General features: G+C 34.2%; 1 protein-coding gene across 2 annotated transcripts in view; it reads right to left on the bottom strand.

Moving 5' to 3' along the window:
* Positions 1-25,496, bottom strand: part of FSTL5 (follistatin like 5) — a 283,314-nt gene that overhangs the window by 238,283 nt on the left and 19,535 nt on the right. For both annotated transcript variants that reach the window (XM_079306656.1, XM_079306657.1), the window contains exons 2-3: positions 21,583-21,721; positions 4,294-4,327 (exon numbers count right to left, since the gene is read on the bottom strand). In XM_079306656.1, the coding sequence (XP_079162782.1) occupies positions 4,294-4,327; positions 21,583-21,705 (157 nt within the window). In that variant the 5' untranslated portion in view covers positions 21,706-21,721. The remainder of the gene's footprint in view (positions 1-4,293; positions 4,328-21,582; positions 21,722-25,496) is intronic.

The raw sequence follows: 25,496 nt of genomic DNA, 5'->3' as shown, positions 1-25,496 counted from the left end.
AAAAGGAAAAGTATTGTACAGTAATTCAGACTATTACTAAGCTTAGGGACTGATTTGAAATGCTATCAGTTATCTGAAATATTTTTTGTGGCTCATAATTTCCTGTGTGCCATTGTTTTCACTTTATGAAAAGAAACTGAGATGCCTTTCAGGTTTGGCAAATAGTTGATAAGGGTCAATCTTCTGTACTTCAGAAGTAAAAGATTTTCAGAATAATATTGTCAAAAACTTTTTCAACTTTAAAGTTTAAAATGTTATTATAAATAGCACATTAAAACACATTAGTGTCTCCTCAGTCAAGCATAGGCTGGGAAGAAAATTCCTCACATGGCTTAAATGCAATACAATTTCTGGTATTGCCAAATCATCACAGAAAAACCCTATTTTATCTTCTACTATAGGTTTGAAATAAAATATTATTTTGTCTGAAGTGGTTAACACTGGAAAAGAAAGGTTAAGAAGGTCAAATGGGTCTTCAAGTCAGCAATTAATATTAGCAAGGTTTAGTTGGTAATTGCCTTGTTAGTTGGTAATTGCCTTGTTATTTCTTTCATATTATAGAAGTGCTATAAAACTAATTTCATTTGTATTTTGCCCTGGTGATAATGATTTTCACATACAAAAGATTCTCAGTAGCATAAGGAAGTTTGCCAACATAAATTAAAATTGTAAAACGTTAACATAGTGTTTTACATAAAAGCAGTGTTGCTTTTCTCAAACAGTGTTCAAAAAAGATCTGTTACCTGTTAAGTAACACAAGAAAAAGAATAACACAGATCAGAAAGAGATGGGATTAGTGCCAGAACAGGGTGTGTTTGAGTATTGGCTTCTATTCTGGTGGGATTGACTTAGAGGCTGAAAATAGAAGCAACAGGTGGGAAAAACAAGGAGGTCAGAAATGCCTCAGGAATTAAAAAAAAAATCTGCAAAACAATAAAAAATATCCTTACTAAAATATAAATAGGAATCTGATGTATTTTATAGCATTTTTTATAAATTAGGTAAAATGCAAAATTACTAGGTATTTATAATGTTATTAAAGATACAGCATTCTCCTTTATACTAATATATTGATTCTACTGAAGTAAAAGAGCATTTGCCTTGAATTCTGCTGCAATATCCTCCCCTCTTAAAAAATACAATCTAACAAAATTAATTAATAAAAATTAGATACTGAACTACTGACTTGAATAGAAGCTATAAGGCACAACAGAGACGCCAGAATTTCCCTTGGTAAGGACCAGCTGTAATAGTCCTCTGAATTAAGAGGACAACATTGCTTCTGAAAGTGTCATACTGTTAAGAAACCACAGAAAACATTTTGTCCTTTTACCATATGTAGTGGCTGAAAGATAAAGAGCGTAAAGAATATTGTTTGAAACCTGTCCCAAAAACTTGAGGAAAATATACCTATCTCAGATGAACATATGTAGAGCACAAAACATTTAGATATTGCATGTGAACTGCACTTGCTCACTGACAAGACAAAAATGTTTATACTGAAACATTAATTTAGTCTTGTTTCATCTGAACCGATCAGTATTTTAAATAGAAAGAGTTTCAAGATTATATATGCTGTAAGTGAAATAAAAAGGTCTTTCTGAAACTTTGCAATACATGGATAAAGGACACATGAAAACAAATACATTTAAAGAATATGAAAAGAGAACACCACAAAAAAACCCAATCATAAACCTACCTCAAAACAGCATTATGCAATAAAACATATCTGTAGATACATATGTATTTCAAAGACCATTCTGTGCTTGATTAGTCTTCCAGACCACTGAAATCTTCCAAGTGGAATTGCCAGTTTAGGCAGAGATAAACATATCTTGCAGGAAGTTTAGTAGGTTAAAAATTTCCTCAAGTGATATTACAAGTACAATCACAACAAATTTTGTGCAGCTGAGCACCAATATCACTGCCTTTTTGGAGAAAATGGATATCTCCCTTCAAGTAGAGTTTAATGGGTTTCTCTGGTTGTAATTGTGGACAATATTTTATAATCCTTTGAAAATGGTTTCTGTGATTAAATAATTAACAGCTAACAAATAAGATGGGCATTCCCATCCAGTTCATTAATTTGTTAGCTAGTTCATTAGTTAGTTTCTTCCTACTTCTGCTTGTTGCTCACATACATACCATAATAACCAGCTGGCAACAGCATGGGGTGGGGTGTGTGAGAAGAGTGCCAAACATCATATATAACTGACATAAATTATATAAAATCACAAAGAATGGCCCACTTCAGAACCCTTCAGTATTCAAAAATTACTGCAATCTAATTAGAGTTTTCACAGTCTTTTTTATAATTTGTATTAAGTCATAAGACATGAAAGCATTTTGAACAATACATCATGGATTCACTCACTACATCTAAAGAAGATTCACCTTTATATTGTATTACCTCTGAAAAGAAAATTATAAATCACAAATTGGTTGAAAATTAAGTGGATTTTTTGAGTCCATTATTTTTCCCATACACACTCATCAAATGAAGGACCATAGGTCATTCAGATTATGTAAATTATCATATCATCATAAACAATGTAATTGTCCTGACACAAGCCAAATCAACCACCAGCTTTACTTTGCCTTTAGATGCTTGTGCTTAGCCTCCATGTGAGAGAAAACAAGAAAATTGAGATGAATGAGTACTGTGATACATAAATAACTGAATATTAAGAACATCTAATTCAGTTGAAATAATTACACACTGCTTCCTAACTGGTGCTCTTTCTCCTATCCTCCCTTTGTGTCCTTTTTAAAATATCTCGTACTCTATGTCTATAAAAACTAAAATATCAAGAGAACGATTTTTACCAGCATTGGCACTTTTGCTTTTAATTGCTTGCTTAGCAATTTTTTTAATTAAGAGATTTGAATGTTCTGTCTCTTAAGAGACTTTATTTTAGGAAAAAAAAAAAAAAAGTGTGAAATCCACATAAGTTTTTGACGTTCTAATATTCTATATAAAAGGTTGGTTTTTTAACCTGGATATTCTGTTTCATATAGTGCTAAGCCACTGGCACAGGGTAAGGTGCAATGAAAATATAAATTTTATGTGAAAACCACCAACAGTAGTTTTGCAAGGCAACCTATTAAGGACATGATTAATTTGTGCACAAATTGGATTCACATCCAGTGTCAGATTTACTGAATGGAAAGGGAGAAGCTAAATTGATGGTACTGATGTTTTATGGAATAATAGCCAGCTATAATCAAGGACACGAATTTAGTGAGAAGCTGTGCAGCCCATCCCATCCAGAGTGCAGCAATCAGTGTGGCTCATCTCAGAGTTCCAAAATAGTAGCTAATACATTTACTTTCTTGTTGGAGTCTGTAAATCAAAGGTCTGTCTGAATTCTTCAGAGAGAAATCAGAGTGCAGCGACTGAATTAAAACCTTTGGTTGGATTGAAGTATATTAAGCCACTCACACATAAAGTAGAGGTGTAAATTTAAGTTTTAGAGCAAGTAAGCAAGTAAGTAAGTAAAAATAAGTTTTAAGTGCTTTTAAAGAGTAAAGGTCTCAGACAACAGAGTAGAAGTGCGAGTTCTAGTGAAGGTTGAAAAACATAGTCTTAGATACTAGTGCTTCCATAGAGGCTACAGGAACATGGTTTCAGACATAATAAAACTATAGTAAGAATATTGCTTGCATTTTTCAGATAGAACAAGGCAGACTATATGGGTAGTTTATATGTAACCTGGCGTGCTAAGAAACTAGAATTCTAATAGGTTAAGGAGTAGTGGTTTGAGCTTGTGTCATTAGCCTGTTGGGAAGTTTGTATAAAAGAATTGATGCATTGGAGAGAGATACACTTTTTGCTTTTTTGCTTTTTGCCTTTTTTCTTTTGTCCCTGCTCTCCTCGCCACCATCACCATCACCTGAAGAAGATAGGAGCTTCATCAGCAACATCAGCCCTGCTGGCACCTTCAGGAGCAGCTTCTGCTTCTATTTGGGACTCTCTACCAAAACTTCAGCATGGACTTCTATGCTTATGACTCCTTGCCTTTGGAGACTGATGTGCCTTTGCAATAAACAACTTTATAGCAACTATTAGCTGCTCAGTTCTTTAAAGAAAACAGCCAAAACCTGACAAATGGTGCCCCGAGCACCATGATTAAACCAACATTTTCTAAATTTCAATGCCTTTTCTGGATATACCTTTGTCATTTCAAATACTAAAATACTTAGCAAACAATCCATGAAGATGTTTTTACCAAAAATGGATGTTACATTTTTGATAATAAGAATGTCCACACTTTGAAAATAATTGGCACTTACCTTTATTTCTTGAGCTTTCATGATTCTTTTCCTGCTGCAATTAAAAGCAGAAAAATGTATTAATTGCAGAATTAGTTATCACAAAAATCATAAAATCTTAGACCTACATGATCCAATGAAACAATGTTGTGCCTCCTCCATCCTGCTCCAAAGTAAAATCAACTAAACCTTGCCTGATGCCTAAAGGGTCCTATACAATCCATTTTTCAACTCCCCTAGCATTTTTCACTTTATTTTTTTTTCTCCCTCAATGACTAAGATTAGGTGCTGGAATACATTATCCAATGGGGCCATGCAGTCTCTGTCTTGGGAGATGCTTATAATTCAACTGCACAAGTCCCTGTAAGACTGGGATTTGTCCCCTGATGTAATTTTGAAGCATGAAAATTTACTCAAGGCAGTAATCTGTTCCCAAAACTTCAAACTTTGGTTTTACAAAATATTTACTCAAAAAGATGCTCTTTATTTTGGGTATTGCAATTCTTCGAATATTTGCTGCTATATAAGTTTATGCCAGTAAAAAATAGCATTAGGAGTAGACTAAATGCAAAGCACTTCTAAATTTTGTTCCATTACAAGATAGCTTTTCTTTTATAATTTCAACAAGAAAAGAAAATTACATAACATTTTTCTTTTGCTGCAATTTTTAATGAGCGTTTTTAAGCATTTTAGCTTTTGATAACAAAGAGAGTGTACTGATTACCCTTCAGTACTAATTGCACTGTTTTATTTTACACCAAGGATTTGTTATTATTGTGCTCATAATAGGTTCATTTAGTCTTAAAAGCATCCAGACTGCACATAAAAATCTATAGAAATAAGTTAGTACTTCTAGACCAGTACACATGTTCTTCAACAGTATATCTGTTAATATTCTCTAATTGATAGGGACATAGAAATGTTTAGCTACCATTAACATAAGCACAAGGCAGCCTTATCCTTGAACAACAAAAACATATTGTTCCAACTTTTAAAATTTTGTAAAATAATAAATAATATGGCTAGTGATGCAATATTTTTTTTGTTCCCTGCAACCCAATTTTACAAATCTAAGTTAATAACTCTGGAAAACATGTTTTCAAATTTCTCCATGACTACATTATAAACACTAGTAAGATATTAAAAAAAATAATTCATTATCAATAAAATGTGATGCACTATATACATTTTTAGTATTTGGTGATCACGATGAATGGTATTTCATGAAATACTGGACATGATGTGCTGAATTTACCAATATCAATTTTCACGCCATTCTGATTTTCATGCTGTACTAAATTCACAGCAATGGTTTCAGTATTATTTAATTTCTTTCACATTTCATTTTACACTATGGACAGCATTTGGTTTAGAGGATCTATCTAGTACTTTTTTCTAGTCTTCTAAAGGAAAACTTGCCTTTAATTTTTATTTTATATATCTTTGGAAGTCATGGAGTGAAACTTAGCCTTTAATAGACCAGTGTAAACTCAGAGAAATCTTGGGCATTAGAGGAAGTCTGTGTTTATTAAAATATCAATCAGCCACCAAGATTTAGAGCCAAGCTGTGTTAGCATTCAAATAGTGAAATTTTATGGGCTCCACACACACTGTCCAGTTCCACAAAACTCACTAGTCTTTTCTCCCTTCTTAAGCTTGAAATCAGAAGAATGGGAATTTTTTGCCAACAAAGCTGCAATATATTCTAAAGACTTAACAGAAGAATTGATTACTAGGTCAGAATAGCCTTGCAGGAAAGCAATATTAAAAGTCAAATATTGATATCATAGGAGAAGAGAAACAGTAATTAGGATGAAAATTACTTTTTAGGAAAACGAGAGTGCAACACACTTGGCAAAGTTTAGCTTAGAAACAAAATTTAGATAAAATTTTAAATTTTTTTTTTTTTTTTTAATGCAGTATGTGAAGATTTCAAGGAAAGGAGACATTGACTAAAAATATCTTTTCAGACCTATTTTCTTTAATATCTTTATTTTGTTTAATTACAGCTGAAGATTTTGGAGCAAATTTTCATGGCATAACTTTCTCAAAATACTCAAATTTTAATTTTAAGCTGCCATTCAAACTAGAAAGAAAATACTTTCTTAGCAGATCACAGACCAATCCTCAGTATGATACTCCTTAGGCCAAGATGCTTGGTAGCAGCAAAGAGCATCCACATAGAAAACTCACTTCAACTCCAGTTATTTCAAAATTAGCCCATGATTAGACTGGGTGTAGCATTTCTGAACTCAGAAATAGCTTTCTGCCTAGAGAAATCTTGCTAGATTAGACTTTTCAACAGAAAACACAGTTAAAAATGCAGACAAGTTTATACTGAGGGTGAATTAAATACAGATTTCTCCTTAATATTGAAAGATAAATTATGTGAAATATTTTCTGTAGAACATCACTAAGAAGCAATGAATTATGCTAGCAAGACAACACTGTAAGCACCTATAACTTAGGAAAATTAATTTCAGATGCTCAGGAAAGTAGGAACTGCTCATCCTGAGGAGAAACACACAAATAAAAATTTTCAGGGTGTTGAAACGTGAGAGAGGTAAATGAACTTTTTAAACTTTTCCTAAGTTAAATGTTCATAATGAAATTTATTTCCACCTGCATTTGTGCAGTGTGCTAGGCTTTTAATGCTAGTTGGACTGAAAATACCAAAATTCTACCCATATACTTCTAGAAAGTATGCAAATGTGAAAGCATTATGGTGTTAAGTAAAATGTACATAAACACTTGTGTGGAGAACTTTATAAACCCACAATTACACACATTTCTGTTATTTTTCTCCCAGACTGCATTATGATATATATACAAAATATTTTTACCTAACATGTTAACAATCAAAAAATATATAAAAATATTTTTTAAAAATTATATATATACACATACACATATATATATGTTCATTCATGTAATCATTGTGGATATATATGTCCAGAATTATTTCATTAACTACAATACTATATTGGTACCTACTGATATGAGCCATCTGTAAACAGAAGTAACCATTTTGCACTGTAGGATATTTTTATCAGTTTCAATATAGTAAAATACTTTTGAATTTAACACTCTCCAAACAAATTAATCAGACAGGTTGCATGGCATTTTATGGCTTTTTGTTGTAATACAGTGTATCATCCTGATAAATCTATCCATGCAAAACATGTTAGAACTCCAAAGAAACCTTTCCTGTGTGCCTAAAAGGCTGAATTTAAAGTAAACTTCTTATGGTGACAATATCAGATTTTCTGTTATGTTTGTGAACTGAAAAAGACCACAGATGGTTGACCATAAAAATTATTATTTTTACAAAGCATAAATTATAAACTATTTCCAACATAAAACAATGATGAAACTTATTTAAATACACACAAATGGTTTTCCAAGGTATAAAAGCTCCTTTTGTAGGGTTATTTCCTTGTTTTTTCTCTTATCACACAAACACCATCAACATCTCTTAAAACATTTTGATATCATTATTATTCAGAAATGCCACGTTTGCTAAATAAGGTTGACATAGTACCAAGTCTTATTTAGAAGGGCTGAGTTTTAGCAACAAGGGGTGTAGAAAAGGATGGTCAAATGGACTCTCAATTTACCAACAAGGTTCAAAGCTGTCTATGTTCATTTCTTAGCCCCATTTAAATATATATCATGTAAATTTTGTCTGGTTTTCCCTTTTTGAAAGAAAATTAGTGTTTATAAACCTTGGTTGTTGCACACAGAAGCATTCTGACTGCCACTTAATTTTGTGGTTTTTAAAGGATAAACTACATAACTATTTCATAGAACAGGACTCCACTTATGGCTCTGCCTCAATCATCTGCTGAGGATCGGGGTGTGTGTGTGCCAGAGTGGGCTACTGATAAAGAAGAGGAGCCTTATTTTGTTTTAGAAAACTCAGACAAAGCCCCCTTTCCTATGCTGGCTCTAATTAAAAAGTAGCTGCTGAATTAATCAAATTCCTAAAATAAACAAAGTACTAATTAATGTAAAGCATATGGTACATTGTCCTTGACATGTGACAAACATTTCAATAATTTAATAAACATACACCATTAATTAAATAAACTGATGAGAAAAGGAGAGGAAAGTTACTTGCTTTTCTAACATTTTACAATGAATATTTACCATTAGACATAAAATATAGTTAAAACCTAGAAAATCAGTTTTGTGTTCACTACCTTTATGGCTAATTCTGGAGCAAGGGCACTATACAGATAATATTAATATAATCTATAATATTTTAGTAATTATTATTATTATTATTGTTAATTGAATCATTCTTATTAAAGAAAATATTTCATCAAGAGAGGCACCAGAATAGTTATTATTGTTAAAACATGTACAAGCTATAGCAGCAGAATTAACAATATATTTACTTAAATTAATTCAACAACTTTTATTACAAGAAATCTGAATTACAAATGTACAGAAACGTTTTATTAATGGGTGAAACAACAGCATGGTCACAGCCAGGGAGTGCTATCACACATACACATAACAGCACTAAGCAATCTGCTAAACTATTCTCAGACCCAATTTGATCAATGACATTAGGCTGAACATTTGTGTTTCAAATAAGTTTTACAGAATCAGAATTCAGCAGACTCTTAGCAACTGCAGTACAATTGCAATTTAAACTAAAAATGCATGCAAAGCAGAAGCAATGACATTTACATTTGTAAAGCTGTTCTGTTAAGCAGCAATAAGCAAGGCCTTACTTACTATGGTAAGGAAGAAAGAATGTGCAAAAAAGTGAACCATTTTCTTCCTGCTTTTGTCAGAACACTATTTACTGCAGAAAGCTTTTTAGTTTAATGTTTGCAGCAGGATTCTTGAACTGGTATTCTGCATACACAGCCCAGTCTTCTTAGAGATTGCCACCACTTATAGCAGCAAATTCTGAGAAAATAATATGCCACAGGTTGTTCTTGTATTGATTAAGGCATCACATGAATATAAGATTGTGTGAAGGAAACAAGATGTGAAGCAAGGTTGCTAGGCAAAAATAAGGTAATATATAAAGCTGTTGAAGTATTCAGAATTAATGGCGTTCCCAGGAATATTACTAAAAATTACAGTGTTAAGAGTAAGCCTTACAGGCCTGTGGAGGAAATATGAGAAGTCTTGAATTCACTAATCTATATGAGAGCAACTCAACAGTATGGGGAGCTGTGATACAAAAGTGAAATGGTTGCCATTAAAACCAAAACCAAACCAAGAAAAGCCCAGTCACTGAGATGGGAAGGGTAAACACTGAAATACACTGATTGGTTCTTGGTTTGCTGATTTAGGTCCCTGAGGAACATGAATAACAATGATGGTTATATATAACAGGAAGGTGAGTTTGAAGCAGTAGATCCTCTCTGCATGCAGATTACAACCCCATAAAAAGGGGTTGCAGAGAAGAAATAAAGGTATGAAAAAGTGCAACATCATCTTGTGTATTTCTACATACTCAGAGGGAAAACTATCTCTAGACCAGGCTTCAATAAAGTGTGTGATTTCTATAGAGGAAAAGTGGACAGAAGTTCTACACAAAGATCCACAGGTTTTTCTATTCATTCTCACCTAAAATAACCTAGATGGTTGCAAGAGCATATATTATTGTTAAAAACAGCCTTGGATCACATAAAGCAGAGCAGACAAATCCTTCATCCTCAAGGTGAAACAGTTCTGGGCTAAAGTTACTGTCTAAATCCCAATGTTTCTTCAGTACCAACTGAATTGAAGCAGCTTCCTGCTAATGATGCAGTAACACTGTTTATATCAAATGTATTGCATTCTACAAAATAACTTTTCTTTTTTAAATAGGCAAACTCAGTCAGATTAGTACATTCTAAAGCCAACAATTCCTTCTGGTAGGATTGCTCATGATCCATACAGACACATTTCCAAAACACTGTGAGTGCAAAAGACCTGCGTGCAGCAGACTGCAGGTAGCTCCCAAGACAAGCACACTATAGGACCTATAAACCCTGATTACTCTTGCAGTTGAAAAGCAACTGAGTAGTAGTTTAGGGTTTTAATTTCAAGGATTCTTATTTCACTAAATCATTGGGGTTTAGTAGTACAATAAAATTTTCTTTCTTCTCTTTTTTTTTTTTATTTTTTTGTTCCCAATGTAAGACCTTGTCCAAGAGGAATCCTAATGATTCTACAGGCCCAATGGAACTGTGATGAAAGGCCAAATATGCATTCCTTCATTCTACTGAGGCAGAGAAAGGCCTGTTTTCCAAAACTTGTCATTTTTCCACAATGCAAAAAAAAATCCAATAAAATCTACATGCTGACTTTAAGGATTATTTTTTCCATTGGCTGTAACCCTTATATCCATACACATCATAACCATCAATTGTCCTAAAACTGGCCACAGTTCTGAGATAAACAGGAAAAAACCTCCAAATAGAACACATACAGAAGGTTACTGTGCATAGATTTCTTAGGCAGCTCACAGAAATACAGTGTAACTGTAGCTTCTTTAATATGATGTCTTCATACTTTGTTCTTTGATGATAAACCAAATACATTCAAAGTTTATAAGCAGTTTCACAGCACATGACAGAACAATATTCTACCAATTTTATACTGCTGTGCAGCATTGCTGTTTGTATAACACTTTAAGCATTAAGATGCTTAATGCATAGTTTAAGCAGCAGAAGTGTATACTTGTACATTAAAACATGTACTACTATGAACAAAACCACTTATACACTGAAGATTTTACAAGACAATTTATGTAGTTAAACCCAGGCTACAGCTCTCCTTAGCTAAGTTGGAGGAGCTATGTAAATAATGACTTTACAGAAGTAATTACTACTATTTGTGCATATTTTGTGTTAAACTTTATATGCTCAGACACTCAGTGTAGTATTACTTTCCTATCCACAGACAGCATAAAATGTAGTTTCTTCAAGCCTACCAAGGAAGAAATGCAATAACACAAGACAGTCAGTGTGATGCTGCAGATGAATATACTTGTCTGATATAGCTCAGAATCATATTCAGTGTATATATATTTATCTTGCAATTATCTGAGAATGCTCTAGATTTGAATAGGCAAAGAAGGGAGAGAAAGAGATCTCCAAGAAGCAACACTTTAGCATGCTGAATTATCCCTGGAAATTCCAGGATACAGTATTTAATGGGTATTCTATTACCTTCTCCTTTACATGAGCTCCTAAAGCTGCAGGTACCCTCACAATTACTGAACAGTAGTACATTTCTTGACAATAGAGTGCTACTTTAAAAAAAAAAATAGCAAGCTACTACAGATGGATCTTAGCCACAGAATTCCCAAAGACATTAATGGAAGTAATTTTCCTAAAATCTCTATTAGTTTTTCTTTTTAAATTTCAGAAGTGGCTTTAAGTCTAATTTTCTAAAACCACAAAATACATTTTGCTTTTTATTACTCGATCTGTCTGAGGGTCATTCAAATCTTATTTTTCTTCTTGGCAAAGTTTTTGTACAGATAGAAGAAAATCTACAGGAAGAATGACAATAAGGGAGTATAGACATGAGAGCACAATCATCAACTACCTTCTTACAAAACAGGAATGCAAGTAATATTTAGTCTGCATTAAGACACAATTATGGGGGAAAATGTAGTCTATCTACCAGCATTGATTAAAACGAGTGTGCTGAGACATTGCTAGGTTACAAAAGGTTTTTTCTACCATTCATCTTATGAGGGCAGATACGGTAGTGCAGCAATGCAAAAGAAAAGTTCATGGTATGAATATTAATCAATTGCAACTGCCCTTTTTTAAAGTGTTCAACTCTATGTTTGAGGAATACATTCATTTAAACCAGAGATTTGATGAAAGGTTATATCATATTACCTACCGTGTGACATTTAGGAGACTAGAAAGTAAAATTTGGATCATATTTTCTTCTACTGAATCTTAGAAAATTCAGGATTAATTCAGTATTTGATTGGTGAATTTCAACTTATTTTTCAAAATGAATTATGAAGTCTAGCTATATACCCTGCAGATAAACTAACAATTGGTTACAGCTTTCCTACTGTGCAGTAGGCAATGTACTGCAAAGCTTTAGTTATTTTCTCTTGGCATTCATGTTGGATACAATTAGCTTAAAAATGAAAGGTCACATAATATTTTATTTTTAATTACAGTTACTTTATATATATACATATATATATATATATATATACGCATAAATATATCTATTTTTCTTCCCTTAGAAGTAAACAAAAATAAAATAGAGTCGGTTATGAATAATAAACTTCAAATAATGTCTTGAAAATATCTCCTTATACCAAACCAATGAGTTTGAATTTCTTCCATCTAACGATGCAGAGTAGGTCCCAGGAAGCAGTCACTGCCAAAACAAGACAGATGCATCCAAATGGTAAGCTCTGTTCTTTACTACTTGCTAATAACAAACCACCAAAATAAATTTTTTAAAATATAAAGGTATAGAAAATGTTTGAAGATTCAGTAATTTCTTTGAAAGACATGCTTTACTCATGCCTCACTTAGAGCAGAAATGAAGGAATGATGAAAAAAATAAGTGAGCTTTATATGGAAAGTCAGACTGACCAATGCAATGATTTCTAAAGCTTATAAAAATAGCACTCACTGTCTGTTGCAGTGGGATTAGTCCTTTACAGTTTGGAAGATCAGCTTATTGTAATACAGTAGTTACTATTAATTTCAGAATTGTAGCATCAAATTATGTAATACCAAATAATGACACATATACCAACAAGTTGAATATACTCTATTAAGATGATTTAGTACGCTAAGATGATTTAATAAGTGCTTTATTACTTGCATTGATGTATGACAATAATCCTCAGGTTATAGTAATAGAAAGTAATGGCATTTTCATGAAACATTAGTGAAATAAAAATTCCACTGATGCCTCAAGAGAGTGATAGGCCTTACTTGTCCCCAGAAAAAAGATTTGAATTATAGGGTGCTTATTCCAGGTTATATAACCAGAGTTTTAAGCAATACATGAAGCAAATTACTAATAATTTTTGTTTGGTTTATTTTCGTTAGAAGAAGGGACACAGAATAAGCTTAATAGAGTTTTCTTACTTCAAATACTCTTTTGTTAGAATGCATTGGGCAGGGGAATTCAATTCCATGAAGCTCTTTAATAGAACTGACAATGAATATTTAGCAATTACTATTAATACTATGCAATGTAATCAAAATATGTATTGCTATTAAACTTAGTTCATATAAATGCAGTGCTCATACACCGCATTTATACATTGTGCTCATTTATATAAATAGTATAAATGCAGCTGAGCATAGTTAACGAAGTACATCAAATGAAAACTTAAAAATTACAAAAAATTTTTAAAAATGTGTCAAGTGGAACAGAAATCTCTTATTCATCTCTTGCATCTCATGAGACCTCACCTCAAGTACTGTGTTCAACTCTGGGATCCCCAGCACTTGTACATGGACCTGCTGGAATGAGTTCAGGGGGGGCACAAAGATGATCAGAGGACTGAAGCACCTCTCCTAGGAAGACAGGCTGAGAGACTGGGGGTTCTTCAGCCCCCAGAGGAGAAGGCAGGGGCGTTGCAACTAGCTGATCTTTAAGATACCCTCAAGGCCAAACCATTCTATGATTCTGTGAGCCATTTCAATTAAATCAAACAGCAACATCTTTTCATTAGGCTGTCATTAAACACTCCATTTTCTTTGTGTCAGGCCTAAGCAAAGATACCTTAAATATTTTCAATGGGTATTCTATCCTTTGGCCTCATTTTTTTTAAAGGAGACTGGGGTTTTTTGTTGTTACTAATGCTGCTCTTTGGGTTTCATAACGAAAAAAAAAATCTGAAACTGAAAGAAACCACATTCCCTTAGCTCATCATGAAGTTTTAAAACCTGAATCCATCTGTTCTGCAACAGTTCTCCACACAATGCTGCTGTTGTAACGTGGGTCACCCTTCTGCAGGATGTAGTCCTTCAAGCACAGACTGCTCCAATGTGGGTTCCCCTTGGGGTCACAATTCCCACCAGGAAACCTGCTCCATCATGAGCTCCTCTCTCCATGGGTCTGCAGGTCCCTGCCAGCCTCTTTCCACCTGCTTTGGCGAGGGTCTCCATTTTGGGCTGCAGGTGCATCTCTGCATCCCCGTGGTCCTCCATAGGGGCACAGCTGGTTCACCATGGTTTTGACTGCAGGAGAATCTCTGATGGGGCTGCTGGAACACCTCCTCCCTCTCCATCTGCCCAGACATGGGTGTCTGCAGAGCTGCTCCTCACATTTATTTCCATTCCACTCTTGCTTAGTGCAGTATATATGCACAATAACTTTTCTTCCTTCTTAGATATCTTACCACAGAGGTTAGCACAATTTCTGATTGGCTCAGCCTTGGTCAGCAGTAAGTCCACCCTGGAAGCAGCTGACATTGGCTGTGTTGGACATGAAGGAAGCCTCTGGCAGCTTCTCACAGAAGCCACACCTGCAACTCCCCTGCTACAAAACCAGATCATGCTAACCCAACACAGAAGCCAATGCTTAAATTATGTAATTATTTTAATTTAAAAATAGAATTTAAATACATAACTAGAGTAAGAGGTGAAAAATAAATCACAAACTAAATTGATCATTATTTATTAAAAAAAGAATCTGGTGTACAGACCAGTTTGTCTACATACCAACAAAACTGTTATACACCATATTTATTGCTTAAAATAATTTTATATTGACTTTTGCATATTATTTCTCAATTTATAAGCATTGTCTGTGCTACAGGTATCACTTTCATTTTAACAAGCCAAGATAATAGAGGTTAATACAGAAAATAAAAGTCTAAATCTCCTAGGTAATAAATAGAAGTACTAAATCCATGGGAAAAATTATTGAGAAAAAGAAGCTATGGAAAATAATAAAATAAAGCATTTGTCTGCTACCAAAAAAAAAAAAAAAAAAAAAAAAAAAAAAAAAAAAAAAAACCAAGAGAGAGAGATGGCATTAAATTACAGAGTAGTCTTGAGAAGAATAAGAAGAATCTGAAGAATAAGAGGCAACAATGAAGCTATGGAAAAGATTTCATAAACACACACTTCAAGTATTTGGCCTCTTTCGTGATCTTAGAAATCCAAACAGCACAAAGTTAAACAAGAGCAAACCACCTCAAGTAATATATTAAAAAAATCTCTCCTGGCTTTGTTTTGGTATTACTGTAATTGCATTTTGTGATGACAATTTGCTATCATAATAGAATGCTAAAAGACATGCTAATCAAGAATCTGAAATGATAGCTGATACAGATTGTGTTTGCATTGAATCCCAAATACCAGAAAGGTTAAAAAAAAAAAACCATTTTTTATCTCTACAGATAGTAACTGGACATCCTTCTCCTAGGATTCAATGTGAGAAGGCCAAACTGAGTACTGGAGAATATTGCCTCTGTATACCATTTTACATTCTATTCTTTGTTGCCAACCCAGCTTGTGAAATTAAAGCAACAATGTTAATCAAAAAGTAGGTAATACATGTGAATCTCATCATCCCTCAAAATATCTGGTTGAGATTAATCATTTCCACAGTGATGATGTTCAGTAAGAGGAACAAAAAAGAAAGGTTGACCAAAAGGTTCAGCCTAGTAGTTAAGAGGTGCCTGTGCTCCCTGACTGGCCCTCTTGATTTGATTACAAGTTTATAGTCACTGCTAATAAGTATCAGCAGGCATCTTGAAAGGAGGAATCAATCTTGCCTAAATTCCAGATTTTGACACTCTACACCCCCCAGTGACTAACTAGTTGGAAGAAGAATTATTGAAGAAATTTACAGGGAGATTTTAGAAACAACTATCCCAATATTTAAAAAATGCTTTGAGCATGTAATAAGAGGCAGCAAAAATAAAACATCTAATTGATATTAGCTTTTTAATGTACAGTGATTGCAGCAGGGTTAAAAAAAATTACCCATGCCTTTTTAATGCAATGACCCACAGGAAAAATCAGATTAGACTGCAGAATTTCCTCACTTTCTGGAGAAAAGGAAAATAAAATAAAAATTAAGACAAAAAAGGCCAACAACAAAAATAAAACAAAAACCAAAGACTTCTTGACTACACTTACAGGTGATTAAGGGGAAAAAAAGTAAAAAAGTAAACCTTAGTCTTGTGTGTTGGGTTGATGTAGCCAGAAATGTGTGTTCTATCACCATCTGTTGAAGCTGGGTGGAGTAGTGATTCCTTATCTCCATGGCACATACTATCTGCTAATGGGCCATCTTTAAAACCAGGTGGGGCGATCATCTTTATCTTTTCCACAACCCATCCTCCCTCCAGGAAGATATCATCTGCTGCTGGTCCACTAAGTCCCACTGTATGACTGATAAAATTACATCATCCCACTGAGAGATGCTCCAGCCAGGGGAATGAGCCAAGTCTTTCCTACCTAGATAAATAACTGAGATTTTGAACAGCAAGTCAGCCTTTTTCCACTGGGTTCCAGAGGAAAACCACACCTTTCCACATCATCCCTGGACCTTCAGAGGAAAAACTGCACCTTCTACAGGACCACTGCTTCAGCTGAGCCACATCTGCCACTGCAGGAGAACTGCAGCCACCATTTAATGGGACTGCTACCAACACCCTGACTGACAGGGTGTCAGGTTGTGTTCTGACTCTGTCAGTGTTTTGGGATTGTTCTTTGTAATACTGTATTTCTATTTTAATTTTCCTAGTAAAGAACTGTTATTCCTAATTCCCATATAGTTGCCTAAGAGCCCCTTATTTTCAAATTTATAATAATAATTTGGAGGAAGGGGGTTTACATTCTCCATTTCAAAAAGGAGCTTCTGCCTTTATTGACAGACACCTCTCCTTCAAACCAGGACAGTCTTGCTATTTCTAATCCTGGAATTTTCATAGGACATAGATACTGTGCTTATAGGAACCTCAGAAGGCAAAAAACTCTCGTGTTACTTTAGAGCTGAGAACAGTATTGACATGACAGGAAAAGCTCTGTTCTTAGTCCTCAGGATTCACTGTTCATCTTCCATAGATGTTTTTTCCCTTCTCTCTCTAGGACAGAGGATTTTAGAGGATCAATTTGTATGACTTCTCAGATCCTGCAAGCAAACAGATTTTCCAGACAGACGGTGTGAACCATAAATCTCAGGTTGTTTGGAGACCAGACAACACAAGAAAAGGACAGTGTATTTTTGAATCCTGGAAAACTACTTTCTGTGCATTTCTTTCTTGGCCATGACACCCTAAGCAACAATAAAATCATTGAACACTCAGTCTGTATATATTTTACAGGCATTTCAGTGCTCTTAGTAGAGGGAGATTTTATAAGTTTTGGGCAAAAACCTAAAAGTCATACATGTGTTTTTTTCTGTGCTTTGTGCTTATGCATTCAAATTTGCTTTTGATAACCTGGGACAGAAGCTTATGTTCTTCTCTTGCTTTGTTTTAATTCAGACAAAGCCCTTAGTGCACTCCTAAACTAGATCTAATTCTAATGTAACCTAAACCCCTCTAAACTGACCTAGTCCTGAGCCCTAATTTAACGTGAATCAGGGTTGAACAGATGAATTTAGCAGCAAATAGCATGAGTAGGAAGGGGAGAGGAAAAGGGAGAGAGGTGGGTTTTTTACAGGAAGTTAAAAGAAATTAGCCTGGAGAAATATCACAGACAAGAGTGAGGATTGCACAGCTGAGTCACTAATGCTTAAGCCCTTTGGTAAAGCAAGATGAAATCAGGACAAGGTTGGAAAGAAATTTGAATCAACAGATCAGCAGAAGCCAGTGGCAGCTGGCACACCCCCTTTGCTGTATCCTGCATACACTCCTGCTCAGGAGGACAACAAAAGCTCTTTTCTGATGGAGCATCCTGCACAGGCTGAGGCTCAGGCTGAACTCTAACTTCCCTGGATTCTCCCCTCTCTCTGCTCCTAGACTCCACCAAGCCCACCCCCACCCATGCTGTCAGGGCAGTGAGGGGTTAGCATTAATGTCCTAATCTCAAAAGTTCAGCACTGGGTCTAAGTAAAAAGAGGTTCAGGGCACAAGGAATAACTTACATCACCAACTGTCCCTTGAGACTGAAACTGAGGTGCTCCCCACCTGTGATGAGACCATTAACAAGGCACTGTCACCAGTATTACTCTCCTAAACCATGTGGACCACCTGGCCTGCCAAGGATGGCTGTGCACGCATGTGTTAGACACGCAGAGTTGGCATGCTCTGGAGTATACATATGGATGTACAGGCTATATTCCATATTTCTTAGAGTCTGACAGAGGATCAGCAGCCAACTGTTGCCATTCTGTTGGCTGCCACATGCCTGTTTATACCTGGAAGTCTCAGAGCATACACTCTTACACTGAAGACATTGCATAAACATTGCTCTCTGTCAGAGGCATGCAAATTACAAGAAGAAAATTCATTAGGATGCTAAAAATACTTCCTAACAATATCAGGTGGGAAACCTAGGTATTAACAAACTGCTCACAATACTTCAGCAGCAATGCAAGAAGACTCCCAAATGGAAAGTACCTTACGAACTTTTACAGTGTTTTGACAAATGAAGAACCAAGGATTACCTGGTTTAACAAGAAATTCGCATGCTGCTCAGACACAGCCTAGTACTTTTCAGCATAACCACATAAATATAAACAGTGGCAGTTAAATAAGGGAAGGAAACTCAAAACAACTTTGAGCAGTGCTCTGTAATAATCTTTCTCAGTCCTGGTTCAAGAGAACTCATCTCTTCCTGGGTTTGAATATTTCATGTATAAACAATGCAGTCAAACATTTGATCTTTATTACCATTATAATGGCCACAATAATGAACTTAATTATATAATTAATAGTGTACTAAAATGAAGTACAGAATCAAAGAATGTTAGGACCTTTAGAGGTCACCCTGTTGTATCTCCCTGCTCAAGCATGGTCACCTGCAATAGGCTGTCCTGGACCACATCCAGACAGTTTTTAAATATCTGCAAAGAAAATTCAACAAGCTCTCTGTTCCAGTGCTCAAAGTAAAATAATGTTTTCTTATGCATATCTTTCCCCCTATTTATGAAGGTTTTTTCCATAGACATGCTACTTTTCTGCTTTCAGATTATCTCATATATAGACTAAATTCCTACTTGTGATTTCTATACATGAGAAGCTGAAATCGTTCATAATCCCTTTTAAAACAACACAACCATTATGATATGAATGCCTGTTTCCAGCACAAACACAATCATTATTTCAAGATAATACCTAAGTACCAAGTAGGATTGTTTTTCCCTGAAGGTTGACATTTAAAGTTGCTCTAGTTGGACCATTGTTCAAGTCAGATAAATTTCCCTTTATTAGAGCAAGAGTGATTAATCTTTTTTTTTTTTAATCTTTGCACACATAAACTTGCATGCATATTGCCTTATCAAAGCAAATATTACTGCATTTATTCATTATCATCTGTTTGTAGCAAGTATTCTATCGGCATAACTTAATCTAAGCACTTGATTTATTAAGTGTTTGATTGAAGCAGACAGTTTCTTTTACCATATTATTTACATTTTGAGTATGCATATCTGTGCCAAACTTGATTTTTAAAATTGACTTTAAAAAAGTTTTAAATTCCTAGGTTTTTTTTATAGAAACATATGGCCTAATACCAAAAGCTGAATTAAAACATTTTCTATCTAAACATATTGCCTAAGAAAAAACCCACCATCTTTTTTAATATAATGTTTTATATAAAGTTTTAAATATTTTTGTGTTGTTTGCATATGTCTATGTGTGATTCCCTCAATATTAAACCTCAAAAGTTTATGACTATTCCAGTAATTATAGGAGACTTATCAGCATATTAAAAGCATAATTAAGAAACACCAACATATGAATAGTTCCACATATATTTATTAAGATCAGAGACCATCTAATATCAGAAATACTGCTAATCATACTCCATATTTTTTCCTTCATTGTATTCACAGTCTTCATGGTTTTGTGTTGGGCTTTTCTGCACATGTTATTTCTCTCATATGATTTATTCCATGGTTTCATTACTAGTCTCTCTCTCCCTTCTAGATTACAAAGTACTTTTCTTGTGCTATTTTGTTTTAGTTTGCTTACAGCTGTCAAATGGAAATACAGTGATGATACAAATTTTTGAATAATACTCAGCATAAAAACTTGTGCTGATACAGTTATTTATTTCCTTGAATGTGGCCTGATTCAGTCTTTATTCTGATTGAGAACATTCTCTAGAGGGTACATAATTGTATAATTTAAAAATTTTATTTTATATCTGTTAAGAAACTTTTTGTATTTCATCTACCTAGCATTCATTAATTAGCTAATAGAAAAGAATTTTACTTGTTTGAGAACTCAGGTTATCAGTTCATCCTTATACACTGAGATAGAATCACACAGTATTTGGTCTTTTTATTAAACTGGGGACCAAAAATAAATATTTTTCATACTTTATAAAAAGTATTGAGAAATAAAAATAGCAGTATCTTGAAACACTTAGAGAGACTAACGCTTCAAATTTCTGGCCATAATTTAGACCTTTTACTTGTAGCACAAAAATTCAGAAGGGTGAAATTTTTTTATAATCTCTGTTGGGCTGACTGTATGTCTTAAGGTGCCTCAGATATTGCTCCCACGATCACCATGCCCAGTAGGAATTAAGTTGATCAGATCTATGCTAACTTTAGACAACCCATGGAAATATTACAGCCCTTTTCCTTGTTTTACAGAACCATCACTGAAGCTTCCCTTTCAGCTACCAGAAAAGGGCAGGATTTGTTAGCTGAGATCTGTTTTGGGAGTACTGGATTTGTGGCAAAGAAGCATCAGGTGGGCAAAATTTCAATGGCATGTAGTAGTTGAATATGGGAACCATGTAACTCAGAAAACATTTGCACTATGCCATGGTCCAAAACTGCTAAATTCAGCAAGCACTGAGAACATCTAATTCTTGCAAATAAATTTCTATTAATCAGTTAATTTTGACACCATTCTTCTTTGATGGGCAGTTTGCCTGTTTGCTTGGACTGAAATTCACTGAGGACTGGGACATGTCATTGTGTTAAGCAGATGCTGACAGCTGCTTTAAGAGAGAGCCTCTCCTGGCTCTCCCTCTGAGTTTCTGTTGATATAACTAATTTCTAGTTTTTGAAGCTAAAACATGATCTTATTCTCTGAAAAAGTTACTTTCTGAACATTACTCCAATAAACAAAAAAAGTCAAGGCTGGTATGTAATTTATCCCTTGATCCCTTAATTTATCCCTTGAAAGAAAAGGAAGAACTATTAGAGAATTATCCATACCTTGTGCCGTAATCTAAAAAGAGGCTGATAGGGCCGAAAGTCATATCCTTCCTTGACTGGCCACCCATCTGCTCCCAGCAAAACACATCCAAGAAGTAAAACAGGGGACCACCACATAAACATCTTTACAGGTCTGTTTCTGTGAAAATAAAATGTACAAGTTCAGAGATGCAGTATTACTTTAGCATAAATTGTATCATAAAGGTTTATACTGATAACCCAATTGTGGACTTGAATAAATATAGCAGATATAGGACAATCCATCTGGCACAACAGCAAAGAGAAAAAATGGTAGTAATATTTGGGACAGTATTATCAATTTGGTAATGCTGGACTGAGAATTTTCTTATCACTATTCAATATTCATATGAGAGAGTCACTGAGGAAACAACCAGGAAAAGTCAAAGGAAATACATAAAATAAGAGAAAAGCAGTGGCGAAAAATGAAACACTTCTCAGATGAAAGCAAAAAAATTATCATCAATCACAAGTTCATCAACTTTTTATTTTAAATTTGGTCTCTTGTAATGCATTATTCACAACCTAAAAGCTTGTAATAACCATACTCAGAGATTTATAGATACATATGGCATGAGAGTTACCTTATATGGTTCCTAATAGACATACACATGTACATTACATATGAGATTTCACAACCTATTAGAGATATGCAATATTTATTATTGATATTCAGCATTTGTGTTGAAACCATCATGTTAAACAGACGACCCAGAAAACTGCTCTTCATTACTTCAAGATACTCCCAAGTCAGTCTGCTTAATCTATATTATTTAGTCCTGCATTATGGGACAGAGATGAGCCACTTTCATGTATGAGTGGGTTTTCCCCTTTCTACTTGGCTTTTAGTTCCCTTACCCTGCCAAAGCAGAAACCTCTGATGGGAATCAAGACATATAGATGTACAAAACACCACAAGTGTGCCCTAGGAACTCAGATTGTGCACTGAATTTTCAAGTCTTGCCTGACATTTTCTTTTCTATGGGAAATCATCTGAGCATAAAACGTGAACAAATTGGGGATCACTTATTATCATTTACAGTCATGCTCCTGGCAATACTGTTACACAAACCGTGCCTTTGATTCCTATCATTCTTCACATGGCAGTAGTCTTCACAGTCAGCTGAAGGCAAAGAGACTGAATAGAATTAATTCCTGTGGAGATATTAAATGTAGTAAATGGACTCTACTCTTACTTCTATTCACAGTCTCAGTAACAGATCCTACTTAACTCTGCTACCTTTCTTTGGGGACTACTCTACCAAACATGGTAAAACCACTTAAAGGACTGTTTCATCCTCATTCCAGCTGATTTTTACCAGCCTGCCTTGCCTTCACACTTTTAATTCAAACAAAAGCTCGACATTAATACACCATATTACTTCAACATCATTTACCTTTTGTTCCACCAAACCCATTCTCATTCTGGGTTTCCATATTAATCAAAACTTACCATTTCATCTCATTTTTCATTATTTATTCCAAGTTTCCACTTCAATTACCTTTCTTTTGCTCCAGATTTTCTAATATACATAGTATAGTATCTCTCTTAGGAGAGGTTGTGCAGAATACATTAAGCAGAGAATTATTTGAAACAATAATCAAGCCCTATTACAGAGAGATATTTTACGTAAATAACTTGAGGCTTGTTCCTCTACACCTGATCAGTAACAAGATATTATAGTGAGGATATGAAATGACACAGTGAAATTTTCTTTTTGAGTTCCCCTCACTCTTCCACCAAAAAAGAAGGGCTAATCAGATGTTCTGGTGGACCTTTGTTATGGGATGATTACAACAAGTTTACTGATGGGAAACAACAAAAAAACTTTTCCAAACTCTAAGGATTCAAGTACATTATGGTATGGCATTTTCCTCCACTGATACTGTGTTAGTTCTAAGTATCACTGTCAGTGGAAAAATGAGTCCATTAAAAAAAAAAAGAAGAAAAAAAAAAAAGAACGAAAGAAATATGAAAAAGCAGAATCCTGATTCTCAAAGAAAACATCTCTTTATTTCTGTTTGTTGAATTTTTTAAAAAAATACTCAATGGATGACTTTCAAGGTCAGAATCAGATTAGTTTAGCACTTGTGCATGCTAAGACTAGCTATGCATGGTTGAACCTTTGTCACCTTGGTGCACTTCTGGAATACCTCTCTGTACAGTGTAAATTTGGTTGGAAAACAGTCATTTCACAGAAGGTTGTAAGAGCAGCCACATTCCACCACCCTCCCACAAACTGAATATATTTTAGTCTCATGTGGTGTAAAAGAATAGAGTCCTTACAGTTTTGAAAATTGTTTGACCTTGAAAGGCTTATGCTTTGCACTTGTACAGAAGAAGAGAAAATTATTACATGCTCAGTTTCTGACTTCATTGCCTGATACTTGGATGAACACAACACAAATTTAAAAAGTAAGCTTTTGGATAGATGCCACCTAAAATCCCAAAAAGTATGCAGAGTCTATGCAGTTGTTATTTGCCTTTTCAGAATTTAAAATATCCTTTTTCTTTTTTTTTTAAGTAATATACATTTTCTATTGAATTTATTGGATATCTTAAATTATTACTTATTTTAAAATTCCTACCAAAACCACAGGTCTCCTTAATACAGTACCACTATGAAGCCTTTATTTTAAGAAAAATTATGATCTGTCCAAAAGACTTACATTGTTAAAGAGTTGAACTAAATGCAGGAATAAAAATGACTTTTCAAAGCTTCATTACAACTCCAGATTTTTGGTGTCACATATTATGGAACAGAAAGAAATAAGATACCATGACTTTATATTAATGTTACCTAAAATTGCTTCTTTTTTATTTCTATTTGAAGGTACAGCCCAAATTATAAGCAAAGAGGGGTTTTACTCCTATTTTAATATTGTATTATCAAGAAATCATGTATTCTGTCACAAAATTACTTATTTCTGAACTCAAATTTGCATTAATGATCTAGACCCTTTAGTCCTTAATTATAATCTGGCAGAACTTAATGTTTCAGTGTTTAGATAACATTCTTCTGTATTTTTAACTTCATTAACTACATATTTGTAAAGGAATTGCTTATAGGTTGTTATTCTATGTCTACTCTTACTTTCACTAAAGACTGTTGCTTCTTTATATTCATATAACCATGTTTGGAAATCTGATGAGTTTACTTGGTTTACTCTCTCTTTAAGCAGATACCAGTCTGTATCTCTGCATTTTCCTGTTTCTTCCTCTCCACATTTCTCACTTATAATACAGAATATAGGTTAAAATTCACAGAAAAATTTAGTAAATTATTCCATTACATATTTTAATGTGTGTATATATATATATAATTTGTCTGCCAGTAAGCACTGAACTGAAACTCTTAAATAACTACTAGCAAAAATTCCATATCTTCCATCCTATTAATGCAAACAGTTAATTTACAGCTACTCATCACATGTAAATAATTACAGTGAGGTTCCCCACCATTGCACACAAATAAATAGGGTGCTGAATTTCATTCCTCAATGGGCATTAATTTTCTTATTAACAACAAGCTTAATGCACTATTTTAGCATCAAATTGATCTATGTTGTAGGAGTCTTATGTGTTGTTTGTCATCCTTAGATTTTCCTCATGAGGAGGAATTGAACAGAGATGTTGAACAGATAATGGTTATTCGTTATTTTTCACTGTACAGTAATTTCATCAGTATGAAATTTAGATTTTCCTTTCTGATTCTCAGAAGGCTCTATCATTTCACTTTTTAGCCCATTTCCAGAGCATTCATGAATCTGATGTACTCTGCAGTTTTCCCTCGATTGATTTCTTTCCATTTCAGTTACTTCTGAAATTTTTTATAAATTATTATCCATAAGAGGATTCTTTTACTCTGTGTCAAGTTTATACTTTAAAACTCTTG

This window comes from Erithacus rubecula (assembly GCF_903797595.1).
Source record: "Erithacus rubecula genome assembly, chromosome: 5".
NCBI lineage: Eukaryota > Metazoa > Chordata > Aves > Passeriformes > Muscicapidae > Erithacus > Erithacus rubecula.
The sequence above is the reverse complement of the archived record's forward strand: the minus strand, read 5'-3'. Positions and strand labels throughout refer to the sequence as shown.